The 15,067-nt window shown below is 35.4% G+C and overlaps 1 protein-coding gene across 1 annotated transcript; it reads right to left on the reverse strand.

Moving 5' to 3' along the window:
• Positions 1-1,133: 1,133 nt before the first annotated feature.
• Positions 1,134-15,067, reverse strand: LOC140006982 (uncharacterized). The gene is made up of 2 exons (XM_072049652.1): positions 14,286-15,067; positions 1,134-1,629 (listed from the first exon to the last, which is right to left on the reverse strand). The coding sequence occupies exons 1-2, from the start codon at positions 15,065-15,067 to the stop codon at positions 1,134-1,136; spliced, it is 1,278 nt and encodes a 425-aa protein (XP_071905753.1).

Below are 15,067 nucleotides of genomic sequence, written 5' to 3' on the forward strand. Positions count from 1 at the left end.
ATACCGTAGCCTTTAGACAAAGAGCTCCAGTGCCAAGCCAGTTGTCATACCAGAAGTCACAGGACCCCCCCTTCACCAACCAAACCATGGCTAATTCCACTTGCCGACTGATGTCTAACATTCTTTGCCATGTCAGTGAGTCAAATCGCCTCAATTCCACCTGGCAAGGGTGGAGATCCCTGCAGTACTTTGCCCGTATAAATTCCGTCCAAAGTGACATTCCAGTTCGAAAACTCTACCACAATTTACAAGAGAAGGCCGCATATACCTCCCGGAGCTTCCTGAAACCCACTCCCCCCTCCTCAACCGGGACGCATAACTGAGACCATCTGATCTAGTGGAACTTCATCTCTTCTCCTGATGCTTACCATAAGAAATTCGTACAGGCCTGCTCAATTCTCTTAAAGACCGAGGCAGGACATACTGCAGCAGATAATAAATGGACCGGAATGGACGAAAACACATGCTTCATCAGAACAATTCTCCCTCCCTGAGATATCAACCTAGACTTCCACGACATGATTTGAGCCAATACCGCTTGGCACACCTCTCCAAAGTACGCTGCTTTGCATCTACCCGTATACAAAGAAAAGCCAAGATAGCGAATTGGAAACTCCTGCCTTGTAAATTGTGTAACCCGCTCGATCACTCATTTTCACGCTGGTGGAAGAGCCTTATGGACCAAGTAGCCACTCTTTTGAGCATTCACCAGTTGCCCAGAGGATTGCTAGTACACCTCAAGCACCTGCATAATACGCTTTAAAGCAGCCGCCGACCCGTTAGTAAAGATGAGCATATTATCCGTAAAAGCAAGGTGAGTAACTACAGGGCAGCCTGGTGGGACTCTAAACCCTACAAAACCCTGCTGCAATGCAAGAGCATTTAACCCTCGCGAAAGCATCTCCGAACCAATAATGAAAAGTACTGGGGACAAAGGATCCCCCTGACGTAAGCCCCTGCTAGATTTGAAGTACCCGTGGGATTTACCATTGATGATAATGGAGAACCAGACGTTCGAAATAAGCCTCCAGACCAGGTCAATCAACCACTCACCAAAACCAAAAATGCACAACATGGAATAATATGCCTCCAGGACATCCGATCATACCCCTTAGTCATATCCAGTTTTAACGCTACGTTCCCCCTCGTGCCTTCTTGCCAATGTCCGCTATCAATTCCTGAGCCAAAAAATAATTGTCTATTATAGAACGGCCTTTGACAAACCCCGTCTGCTCGGGGGTGATAATTCTCGGCACTACCGAGGCCAGACGACCCACCGAAATTCTGGACAATAGTTTGTTGAAGAAATTGCAGAGGCTAATCGGTCTGAATTTCGAGAAGTCCTGGGGATTCGACACTTTAGGAAGCAACACAATTGAAGTGAAAGTAATAAACCTAGGCAGTTCACTTCCACAGAAGAAACTCACCACCACTCTGTGCACGTCCTGAGCAATAATATCCCATGTAAAAGTGAAGAACTTACTTGTAAAGCCGTCTGGGCCAATAGCACTCTCCCCGTCCATGTCGAACACCAAACGCTGAACTTCTTCCATGTCAGGCACCTCTGCCAACAGCGTACTTTCCTCTCTCGTGACCATTGGCGGGATTAAATGCCCCAACTCTCCCCAACTGGAATCCAAAGACCCCGAAAAAAGGTCAGAAAAATACCCGATTGCCTCTTTCGCTATGTCATCATCCTTGTCCACCCACGTCCCTTCGGAGGTCTTCACTCGATGTATCTGACAAGGGTTTATTTTACGTATTTTTTAGTGTGTTTTATTAGTTAATTTTGGTTTGATTATTTAGTTTAATAACTAAAATAACTAAGGTTTTGGTAAAAAACTACATTTTATGTTAAAATGGCTAAACATTGCATTTTATGGATTTTTATGGGAAAAACTTCATATTTTGTAAGTTTAATAATTCAATCATCAAATGAAGTGTATTGAGAAGATATTTGGATGATTGAAGATGGATTAAAATGGTGAAAATAAAATATGAAGTGTAAAAAGGAAAAATGCAATTTGAATCAAGAAAAGTCAGGTTTTGACAACTCTGACACGTTTTGGTATGTTGACTATATCTGGAGCTACACTGATCGGATCAAGGTGATCTTGGTACCATTTTGAAGCTAAGAGATATATCTACATTTGGTATGAAGACATCAAAGTCCAATTCAGCCGTTTTCATAGTCCAAAAGTTGAAATACCGAAATTCAACTCAGCTGTCCAAAGTGGAAAACAGAGCTCTGACCAGTGTTTAGTATTTTGATCATATCTCAGTCTACAAAGCTCCGATTTGGATGATTCTTGAAGCATTGGAAAGCTAACTCAAAGATCTACAACTTTGGTGTTTTGCACAAAAGCCAGTTAGGCCTGCATCATGGAGAAAATCTCAGTTGAAGTAAGGACAAAGTGAAAACGCGAGTGCACAAAACGCGAGTTGTAGACGCGTTTTGTAAAGGCGCGTTTTCTGGCCGAAATTCTGCAATTTGCTCAGTCAATTCTCTTGTGTTCATACCACTTTCCAGCTATAAGTTGCAAGAGAATTCGGTGCACATGCTTCAGAAGACAAAAGGGCAGACAAGGTGGCTTATTTTCAAGTCAAAAACATTTGTTATTGACTATCCTAACAAAGTTGAGATTTGGGAATCAAAATGTGGAATTTGACTTGGAAAAATGGAGCTCTTAAGCAGTTTATATGCAGAGACATTTTGGGTGGTCTGAGAAGGGGGAAATATACGGGAGAAGCTTGAAGAGTGCAGAAATGTAGTTCTTCCATTTCCTTAGTGTAGGATAGTGTAGTAAGTGTAGTTCATCCATTCTTGTATAATGACTAGATTAGGATGAAAATGGAGATGAAGAAAGAGAAGTTGAAGCTCAAGTGACATGGGTTATCTCTTCTCCAACTCTTTATCTTTTGTATTGGATTCTTAAATATAGTTAATATGCAAGTTCTGGAATTTATGTCTATTATGTGTTTCTAAAGTTTATGCCTTGGGTTTGGTTGAACTTTCTATGATTGTTAGTGTTTATTATTTGGTTATTTGATTACTATGATTTGAGCAAGTTATTTAGCACTTTGACTCTTTAAATCATGATTAATCTGGTACCATTAATTGTGATTATCTAAGGTGTTATTTCTGCAATGAAAATTGAGATTTAACATTAGTTCAAGAAGTGCTAAACATAGGGAGTACACTCACGAGAGTAGAGGTGCACCTATGTGGTTTTTAGTGATTCATTTCATGTAATTTCACTGAAGAAATGAACTTGTAGCTAATTTCATAACCATGAGAATAGGTATGGATTAGTTATAAGTATAATTGATTCACTACGAAAGTAGGATTCAAATGCATTAGGAAATTACACCATAATTAGCCTAGATGTAGTACTCAATGATCCAAATATAACACTTGCATGAGTAGTTAGGGATACCACAACCTAAGGAGCTTTTATTTGTTAATTTCTTGTATAAGTGCAGTAGGTTAAATTTCTTATTATTCATTGAGAGTCTAAATAATAGAGAAGCTTTAGTAATACCGGTAATTGTTCACTCTTCCCTGTGGGATCGACCCGATATATACCCTAAACTACTAGTTGATCTGTATACTTGCAGTGAACGGGTGTAATTCGGTATTTTTTAGCTTGCACGTATGTAAAATACCCGTCAAGTTTTTGGCGCCGTTGCCGGGGAAGATTTGGCAATATCGGTGTGAAGAGTAACTTTATTAGTTTAGACATTTTATTAGTTATTGTGTGAATGTTATTTTCTGTCATTTTAGTATTTTCTGTGTGTATGCATTTTATCACCTATTCTTCTTACTAATTTTGCTCTTAAGTTGTTTAAAAGCAATTTTAGGTGATGAGGAGGATAGATCAATTTGGAGGACAAAGCTTGAGAAATGAAAGATTGGCAATGGATGGTTACCTAGTGCAAAGCTCCTTCAACAGAGGTAACCAAGAAATTACTGAAGGTATGTTTTTTGAAGATGGTATAAGGTGCTTAAAGGCTAAATTTGATGTTATGATGCTACAAGTTCAAATGGACACAATTATGCATGAAATTGAGCAAGGGAGGAATGTTAATGCTTTTAATTCTTATCATGTGTTTTGTGACTTGTGTGGAGGTTATCATGCAACTAATACATGTATGCAAGTACAAAATGTGGATTATTATGATGAATTAAAGCATTACAATCCTTGGTTTGATCAATATAGTGCTAATTGGAGCAATTCTCTTTCTTATGGTTGGGAAAATCAATGTGCATATAGTGATTATCCATATTTTTATGATTACCAATCTGAAAATGTCCAATATAAAGCAAAACCATCTTGGGAGTTAGCTATAGAAAAGTTAGCTAATGTGACTTCCGACCGTTTTGATAGGATTGAGAAAAGAATAGATGAATTAACTTCTCACTTTGGCAGAATAAATGAGCAATTGAATGCATTGTGTGAGGTTATTTCTTCTAATAAATTGCAAAATGATCCTAGCATGAATGGTAGGAATGTTGTATGTGAAAATGGATTGCATTTTGATGAAAATGATGAATCTCAATTGTGTTTCAATGAGCAAATGTCTATTTCACATGATAATATCTTTGGAACTAACTTTGAACCTCAAGAGGTGAGTTTTAATGACTCATTTTTCACCCCTCTTGAGGAGTGCATTGAAAGTGTAGGTTCTAAGGGTATTGCTGCCCAAGATACTCTCATGGCATTCCCGTTGGTAAGTTCTCAAGTGGTGCATATTCAAGGTAATATTTATGAAACACTTGGGATAGGTAAGTCAATTCCATTTCTCCTATCATTAGATCATGTGACTTTTGCTATAAAGTCACCATTTAATGATCCACCACGACCAAAAATGGTGGATTATTCGTTAACTAAGCCTCCTTGAAAAATGAGGTGAAATAGTCAAGCTATTGACTTTAAAGAAGCGCTTATTGGGAGGCAACCCAATGTTTGTTTAAGTTTATGTTATTTTGGGGTGATTTTATGTTTAAAGTATATGTTTGAGTTATTTTGTTATTTTTCATTTGTAGGTATTGGAAATGGAAGCAAAAGTGACCAAATGAGGTGAAAAAAACGAAATTTGATCAAGGAACTCAACCCCTCAATTTGAGTAATTGTTGTTTTTGATTTGTTAGAAGGGGTTAAAATGCATATTTTGATCATTTTACATGTGCATGCATTGAGAATTTTAGCAAACAAATGATCTATGATGCATTTTGAGTGATTGGGGTACAAATGGTAATTTTTCAAAATTGGCTTTCTGCAAAAATTTCGCAGAAGAAAACGCATTTGGTCTGAAAACGCGCTTAGAATCGCGTTTTCCATAATCGCGTTTTCAATTCTGCATCTATACTGAAGAAAACGCGCCTTCAAAACGCGACAGGAAGTCGCGTTTTCTACAAAGTCGCGTTTTACAGCCTGTTCAGAAACCAAAAACGCGACTTTAAATACGCGACTCCAAGTCGCGTTTTTAAGCATAGCCGCGTTTTCGATCCTGCAATATATGTGAAGAAACGCGACTTCACAAAACGCGGCTTCGTGGCGCGTTTTGATGAGTCGCGTTTTCGGAGGAAAAAAAAAAATTTGCAGATTCCTTGATTCTCTTTTTTCTTCTTTCGTCATATATATTTTCTTGTACCTTGAGTTGCTTATTGTATTTTTTTTTATAGGTACATCACTAAAACAAGGGCTTGAAGTTACGGATCGCCGTTTTGATGTCTTAAGCCTTTGTTATCACTTTTGTTTCTCATTTTCCATTTTTAGGTTTACATCACTAATGGTTATCCAATGGAACTCATGAAGCGTTGGAGATAAACGGACAATGGATTTTGAAGCTTCATATTCAATCACATCATAGGGGAGTATTACTTTCTTTATCTTGATTTTCCTTTTTACACATTGAGGACAATGTGTATGTTAAGTGTGGGGGGAGAATTGAGATTATATACATTGTATGTGATTGAATTATTAGTTGCAAATATTGGACTTCTGTTAAAATTCAAAATTTTTCTAAAATCTTGTCCAAAATTGCAAACTTGCCCCAAAAAGTTTCATATTTTTTCGATTTTATCCAAGGGGTAACAAGTTTCATACCATTAGTAGTTCAAATTCCTTCTACATTTGAGATAAATATATATGATTTGGAAACTTCTTTTCTCATTTAACTTGGAAATGACTATTATGTGATTATAATTTTGCATTTGTAGGAAAATATATCTTGTGAAGTGGAGAAAATTATGCCTATATTTTTTTGCATATTTGATGAAATTTCTTCTCTTTATTGGATTTTATAAGTTAAGTGATAAATATGGTCAATAAGTGCAATACTCTTCTCATGATTATTTTTTTAGAAAATTATTATTCCCTTTGCTATTAAAAAAAAAAGAAAAAAAAAGAAAAAAATGATGAAAAATGAAAAAAAATGAAGAAAAAAGAGAAAAACAAAAAACAAAAGAAAAAAGAAAATAAATAAAAATTCTTCTACTCCAATGATTCTTGTACTTAGTAACCGGGAGTCTTCATCTACAAATGTCGACTTTCGCGTAAAACGGTACTTGAATTAAGAGTATGCAAAGCAACTTGAGTATGTGAAGTGTTGAGTAACCGGTGATCTTCATCTAAAAATGTCGATTCTCGCGTCAAAAGGCATTCTCACGTCTTAAGTAATATTTAGATATGTAATATTAATAAATATCTTTTTAAACAGAATTAAAAGATGATCATGAGTTTAGGAAGTATTATTATTGACCATATGAGTTACTTACTTGTAAGATTGGGTAAGGATGAAAAATTGATTTGAATTTGTTATAATGACGGTATAATTGGCTCTCCTTTACTTGATATTATGAGTACTTGAACTTAATTGAATAATTGCATAATGGTTATTTACTTTGTTTTGAGGAAATGAAGTTGAAATGCTACATATGTTTATTTTCAAATTTTGGATCATTGTTGGTTTGTATTTTTATTGCTTGAGGACAAGCAATGGTTCAAGTGTGGGGGTATTTGACAAGGGTTTATTTTACGTATTTTTTAGTGTGTTTTATTAGTTAATTTTGGTTTGATTATTTAGTTTAATAACTAAAATAACTAAGGTTTTGGTAAAAAACTACATTTTATGTTAAAATGGCTAAACATTGCATTTTATGGATTTTTATGGGAAAAACTTCATATTTTGTAAGTTTAATAATTCAATCATCAAATGAAGTGTATTGAGAAGATATTTGGATGATTGAAGATGGATTAAAATGGTGAAAATAAAATATGAAGTGTAAAAAGGAAAAATGCAATTTGAATCAAGAAAAGTCAGGTTTTGACAACTCTGACACGTTTTGGTATGTTGACTATATCTGGAGCTACACTGATCGGATCAAGGTGATCTTGGTACCATTTTGAAGCTAAGAGATATATCTACATTTGGTATGAAGACATCAAAGTCCAATTCAGCCGTTTTCATAGTCCAAAAGTTGAAATACCGAAATTCAACTCAGCTGTCCAAAGTGGAAAACAGAGCTCTGACCAGTGTTTAGTATTTTGATCATATCTCAGTCTACAAAGCTCCGATTTGGATGATTCTTGAAGCATTGGAAAGCTAACTCAAAGATCTACAACTTTGGTGTTTTGCACAAAAGCCAGTTAGGCCTGCATCATGGAGAAAATCTCAGTTGAAGTAAGGACAAAGTGAAAACGCGAGTGCACAAAACGCGAGTTGTAGACGCGTTTTGTAAAGGCGCGTTTTCTGGCCGAAATTCTGCAATTTGCTCAGTCAATTCTCTTGTGTTCATACCACTTTCCAGCTATAAGTTGCAAGAGAATTCGGTGCACATGCTTCAGAAGACAAAAGGGCAGACAAGGTGGCTTATTTTCAAGTCAAAAACATTTGTTATTGACTATCCTAACAAAGTTGAGATTTGGGAATCAAAATGTGGAATTTGACTTGGAAAAATGGAGCTCTTAAGCAGTTTATATGCAGAGACATTTTGGGTGGTCTGAGAAGGGGGAAATATACGGGAGAAGCTTGAAGAGTGCAGAAATGTAGTTCTTCCATTTCCTTAGTGTAGGATAGTGTAGTAAGTGTAGTTCATCCATTCTTGTATAATGACTAGATTAGGATGAAAATGGAGATGAAGAAAGAGAAGTTGAAGCTCAAGTGACATGGGTTATCTCTTCTCCAACTCTTTATCTTTTGTATTGGATTCTTAAATATAGTTAATATGCAAGTTCTGGAATTTATGTCTATTATGTGTTTCTAAAGTTTATGCCTTGGGTTTGGTTGAACTTTCTATGATTGTTAGTGTTTATTATTTGGTTATTTGATTACTATGATTTGAGCAAGTTATTTAGCACTTTGACTCTTTAAATCATGATTAATCTGGTACCATTAATTGTGATTATCTAAGGTGTTATTTCTGCAATGAAAATTGAGATTTAACATTAGTTCAAGAAGTGCTAAACATAGGGAGTACACTCACGAGAGTAGAGGTGCACCTATGTGGTTTTTAGTGATTCATTTCATGTAATTTCACTGAAGAAATGAACTTGTAGCTAATTTCATAACCATGAGAATAGGTATGGATTAGTTATAAGTATAATTGATTCACTACGAAAGTAGGATTCAAATGCATTAGGAAATTACACCATAATTAGCCTAGATGTAGTACTCAATGATCCAAATATAACACTTGCATGAGTAGTTAGGGATACCACAACCTAAGGAGCTTTTATTTGTTAATTTCTTGTATAAGTGCAGTAGGTTAAATTTCTTATTATTCATTGATAGTCTAAATAATAGAGAAGCTTTAGTAATACCGGTAATTGTTCACTCTTCCCTGTGGGATCGACCCGATATATACCCTAAACTACTAGTTGATCTGTATACTTGCAGTGAACGGGTGTAATTCGGTATTTTTTAGCTTGCACGTATGTAAAATACCCGTCAAGTTTTTGGCGCCGTTGCCGGGGAAGATTTGGCAATATCGGTGTGAAGAGTAACTTTATTAGTTTAGACATTTTATTAGTTATTGTGTGAATGTTATTTTCTGTCATTTTAGTATTTTCTGTGTGTATGCATTTTATCACCTATTCTTCTTACTAATTTTGCTCTTAAGTTGTTTAAAAGCAATTTTAGGTGATGAGGAGGATAGATCAATTTGGAGGACAAAGCTTGAGAAATGAAAGATTGGCAATGGATGGTTACCTAGTGCAAAGCTCCTTCAACAGAGGTAACCAAGAAATTACTGAAGGTATGTTTTTTGAAGATGGTATAAGGTGCTTAAAGGCTAAATTTGATGTTATGATGCTACAAGTTCAAATGGACACAATTATGCATGAAATTGAGCAAGGGAGGAATGTTAATGCTTTTAATTCTTATCATGTGTTTTGTGACTTGTGTGGAGGTTATCATGCAACTAATACATGTATGCAAGTACAAAATGTGGATTATTATGATGAATTAAAGCATTACAATCCTTGGTTTGATCAATATAGTGCTAATTGGAGCAATTCTCTTTCTTATGGTTGGGAAAATCAATGTGCATATAGTGATTATCCATATTTTTATGATTACCAATCTGAAAATGTCCAATATAAAGCAAAACCATCTTGGGAGTTAGCTATAGAAAAGTTAGCTAATGTGACTTCCGACCGTTTTGATAGGATTGAGAAAAGAATAGATGAATTAACTTCTCACTTTGGCAGAATAAATGAGCAATTGAATGCATTGTGTGAGGTTATTTCTTCTAATAAATTGCAAAATGATCCTAGCATGAATGGTAGGAATGTTGTATGTGAAAATGGATTGCATTTTGATGAAAATGATGAATCTCAATTGTGTTTCAATGAGCAAATGTCTATTTCACATGATAATATCTTTGGAACTAACTTTGAACCTCAAGAGGTGAGTTTTAATGACTCATTTTTCACCCCTCTTGAGGAGTGCATTGAAAGTGTAGGTTCTAAGGGTATTGCTGCCCAAGATACTCTCATGGCATTCCCGTTGGTAAGTTCTCAAGTGGTGCATATTCAAGGTAATATTTATGAAACACTTGGGATAGGTAAGTCAATTCCATTTCTCCTATCATTAGATCATGTGACTTTTGCTATAAAGTCACCATTTAATGATCCACCACGACCAAAAATGGTGGATTATTCGTTAACTAAGCCTCCTTGAAAAATGAGGTGAAATAGTCAAGCTATTGACTTTAAAGAAGCGCTTATTGGGAGGCAACCCAATGTTTGTTTAAGTTTATGTTATTTTGGGGTGATTTTATGTTTAAAGTATATGTTTGAGTTATTTTGTTATTTTTCATTTGTAGGTATTGGAAATGGAAGCAAAAGTGACCAAATGAGGTGAAAAAAACGAAATTTGATCAAGGAACTCAACCCCTCAATTTGAGTAATTGTTGTTTTTGATTTGTTAGAAGGGGTTAAAATGCATATTTTGATCATTTTACATGTGCATGCATTGAGAATTTTAGCAAACAAATGATCTATGATGCATTTTGAGTGATTGGGGTACAAATGGTAATTTTTCAAAATTGGCTTTCTGCAAAAATTTCGCAGAAGAAAACGCATTTGGTCTGAAAACGCGCTTAGAATCGCGTTTTCCATAATCGCGTTTTCAATTCTGCATCTATACTGAAGAAAACGCGCCTTCAAAACGCGACAGGAAGTCGCGTTTTCTACAAAGTCGCGTTTTACAGCCTGTTCAGAAACCAAAAACGCGACTTTAAATACGCGACTCCAAGTCGCGTTTTTAAGCATAGCCGCGTTTTCGATCCTGCAATATATGTGAAGAAACGCGACTTCACAAAACGCGGCTTCGTGGCGCGTTTTGATGAGTCGCGTTTTCGGAGGAAAAAAAAAAATTTGCAGATTCCTTGATTCTCTTTTTTCTTCTTTCGTCATATATATTTTCTTGTACCTTGAGTTGCTTATTGTATTTTTTTTTATAGGTACATCACTAAAACAAGGGCTTGAAGTTACGGATCGCCGTTTTGATGTCTTAAGCCTTTGTTATCACTTTTGTTTCTCATTTTCCATTTTTAGGTTTACATCACTAATGGTTATCCAATGGAACTCATGAAGCGTTGGAGATAAACGGACAATGGATTTTGAAGCTTCATATTCAATCACATCATAGGGGAGTATTACTTTCTTTATCTTGATTTTCCTTTTTACACATTGAGGACAATGTGTATGTTAAGTGTGGGGGGAGAATTGAGATTATATACATTGTATGTGATTGAATTATTAGTTGCAAATATTGGACTTCTGTTAAAATTCAAAATTTTTCTAAAATCTTGTCCAAAATTGCAAACTTGCCCCAAAAAGTTTCATATTTTTTCGATTTTATCCAAGGGGTAACAAGTTTCATACCATTAGTAGTTCAAATTCCTTCTACATTTGAGATAAATATATATGATTTGGAAACTTCTTTTCTCATTTAACTTGGAAATGACTATTATGTGATTATAATTTTGCATTTGTAGGAAAATATATCTTGTGAAGTGGAGAAAATTATGCCTATATTTTTTTGCATATTTGATGAAATTTCTTCTCTTTATTGGATTTTATAAGTTAAGTGATAAATATGGTTAATAAGTGCAATACTCTTCTCATGATTATTTTTTTAGAAAATTATTATTCCCTTTGCTATTAAAAAAAAAAGAAAAAAAAAGAAAAAAATGATGAAAAATGAAAAAAAATGAAGAAAAAAGAGAAAAACAAAAAACAAAAGAAAAAAGAAAATAAATAAAAATTCTTCTACTCCAATGATTCTTGTACTTAGTAACCGGGAGTCTTCATCTACAAATGTCGACTTTCGCGTAAAACGGTACTTGAATTAAGAGTATGCAAAGCAACTTGAGTATGTGAAGTGTTGAGTAACCGGTGATCTTCATCTAAAAATGTCGATTCTCGCGTCAAAAGGCATTCTCACGTCTTAAGTAATATTTAGATATGTAATATTAATAAATATCTTTTTAAACAGAATTAAAAGATGATCATGAGTTTAGGAAGCATTATTATTGACCATATGAGTTACTTACTTGTAAGATTGGGTAAGGATGAAAAATTGATTTGAATTTGTTATAATGACGGTATAATTGGCTCTCCTTTACTTGATATTATGAGTACTTGAACTTAATTGAATAATTGCATAATGGTTATTTACTTTGTTTTGAGGAAATGAAGTTGAAATGCTACATATGTTTATTTTCAAATTTTGGATCATTGTTGGTTTGTATTTTTATTGCTTGAGGACAAGCAATGGTTCAAGTGTGGGGGTATTTGACAAGGGTTTATTTTACGTATTTTTTAGTGTGTTTTATTAGTTAATTTTGGTTTGATTATTTAGTTTAATAACTAAAATAACTAAGGTTTTGGTAAAAAACTACATTTTATGTTAAAATGGCTAAACATTGCATTTTATGGATTTTTATGGGAAAAACTTCATATTTTGTAAGTTTAATAATTCAATCATCAAATGAAGTGTATTGAGAAGATATTTGGATGATTGAAGATGGATTAAAATGGTGAAAATAAAATATGAAGTGTAAAAAGGAAAAATGCAATTTGAATCAAGAAAAGTCAGGTTTTGACAACTCTGACACGTTTTGGTATTTTGACTATATCTGGAGCTACACTGATCGGATCAAGGTGATCTTGGTACCATTTTGAAGCTAAGAGATATATCTACATTTGGTATGAAGACATCAAAGTCCAATTCAGCCGTTTTCATAGTCCAAAAGTTGAAATACCGAAATTCAACTCAGCTGTCCAAAGTGGAAAACAGAGCTCTGACCAGTGTTTAGTATTTTGATCATATCTCAGTCTACAAAGCTCCGATTTGGATGATTCTTGAAGCATTGGAAAGCTAACTCAAAGATCTACAACTTTGGTGTTTTGCACAAAAGCCAGTTAGGCCTGCATCATGGAGAAAATCTCAGTTGAAGTAAGGACAAAGTGAAAACGCGAGTGCACAAAACGCGAGTTGTAGACGCGTTTTGTAAAGGCGCGTTTTCTGGCCGAAATTCTGCAATTTGCTCAGTCAATTCTCTTGTGTTCATACCACTTTCCAGCTATAAGTTGCAAGAGAATTCGGTGCACATGCTTCAGAAGACAAAAGGGCAGACAAGGTGGCTTATTTTCAAGTCAAAAACATTTGTTATTGACTATCCTAACAAAGTTGAGATTTGGGAATCAAAATGTGGAATTTGACTTGGAAAAATGGAGCTCTTAAGCAGTTTATATGCAGAGACATTTTGGGTGGTCTGAGAAGGGGGAAATATACGGGAGAAGCTTGAAGAGTACAGAAATGTAGTTCTTCCATTTCCTTAGTGTAGGATAGTGTAGTAAGTGTAGTTCATCCATTCTTGTATAATGACTAGATTAGGATGAAAATGGAGATGAAGAAAGAGAAGTTGAAGCTCAAGTGACATGGGTTATCTCTTCTCCAACTCTTTATCTTTTGTATTGGATTCTTAAATATAGTTAATATGCAAGTTCTGGAATTTATGTCTATTATGTGTTTCTAAAGTTTATGCCTTGGGTTTGGTTGAACTTTCTATGATTGTTAGTGTTTATTATTTGGTTATTTGATTACTATGATTTGAGCAAGTTATTTAGCACTTTGACTCTTTAAATCATGATTAATCTGGTACCATTAATTGTGATTATCTAAGGTGTTATTTCTGCAATGAAAATTGAGATTTAACATTAGTTCAAGAAGTGCTAAACATAGGGAGTACACTCACGAGAGTAGAGGTGCACCTATGTGGTTTTTAGTGATTCATTTCATGTAATTTCACTGAAGAAATGAACTTGTAGCTAATTTCATAACCATGAGAATAGGTATGGATTAGTTATAAGTATAATTGATTCACTACGAAAGTAGGATTCAAATGCATTAGGAAATTACACCATAATTAGCCTAGATGTAGTACTCAATGATCCAAATATAACACTTGCATGAGTAGTTAGGGATACCACAACCTAAGGAGCTTTTATTTGTTAATTTCTTGTATAAGTGCAGTAGGTTAAATTTCTTATTATTCATTGATAGTCTAAATAATAGAGAAGCTTTAGTAATACCGGTAATTGTTCACTCTTCCCTGTGGGATCGACCCGATATATACCCTAAACTACTAGTTGATCTGTATACTTGCAGTGAACGGGTGTAATTCGGTATTTTTTAGCTTGCACGTATGTAAAATACCCGTCAGTATCGCTCCTTGGATTCTCCTTTGCTTGACCATTGTATGAAAATACCGTGTATTCCGATCCCCACTACTGAGCCATTTGACCCGTGCCTTTTGTCTCCAAAATTGTTCTTCAATCGCCAAAGCCCGATTAAGTTCCGCTTGCGCCTTGTGAAGTTCCTCGGGATCCTCATCGGAGTCATCATTTGTCACTCCTCCCTTCGCCCTTTCAAGCACAACCTCAGCTTCCTTAACAGCAGTACCAATATTGCCAAAATAATGCTTATTCCATTGCTGAATCGCCCTCCAGGTAGCTAACAACTTTAAGTACAAAACTCTAAGTAGTGATCCTTGTACTGCAGTGTCCCATGTAGCTCGAATGACCTCCAGTAAACTTGGTTGGGATGTCCATACATTCAAGAATCTGAACAGCCGCGGCCTATTATCTAGCCTCGAAGAAAAAGAAATTTTCATCGGGGCATGATCCGACGGGTGTCTCGCTAGATGAACAACTGAAATTGGTGAGGCCAAATCTGAACACTTCCCATTAATGAGCAATCTATCTAACCGCTTCCATATTCTAGCCCTACCCCTCCGATTATTGTACCATGTGAAGCTCGACCCCGAAAACTCAGCATCAAACACCTCGGCCTCTTCCTTGAAGGCCAAGAACTCTATCCCTTCCAACACAGAAAAAGGTTGCCCATCCCGCTTCTCATGCGCATCCACAATAACGTTAAAATCTCCCCCAATGCACCATGGCAGTGAAATAGGCTTATCAGATAAAAGTTTTTCCCATAAGACCCTATGTCTCTCTATCGAACATAACGCACGCACAAATGAGAAATCCAT

Source organism: Coffea arabica, chromosome 5e (assembly GCF_036785885.1).
Source record: "Coffea arabica cultivar ET-39 chromosome 5e, Coffea Arabica ET-39 HiFi, whole genome shotgun sequence".
NCBI classification, from domain to species: domain Eukaryota; kingdom Viridiplantae; phylum Streptophyta; class Magnoliopsida; order Gentianales; family Rubiaceae; genus Coffea; species Coffea arabica.

What these genes read in the sequence shown, in the direction of transcription:
- LOC140006982 (XM_072049652.1), bottom strand. Translation starts at nt 15,067, where the DNA reads ATGGATTTCTCATTTGTGCGTGCGTTATGTTCGATAGAGAGACATAGG. An exon ending in AGTGGGGATCGGAATACACG is followed by an intron (nt 1,630 to 14,285) that starts GTATTTTCATAC and finishes TTTGGATTCCAG; the next exon opens with TTGGGGAGAGTTGGGGCATT.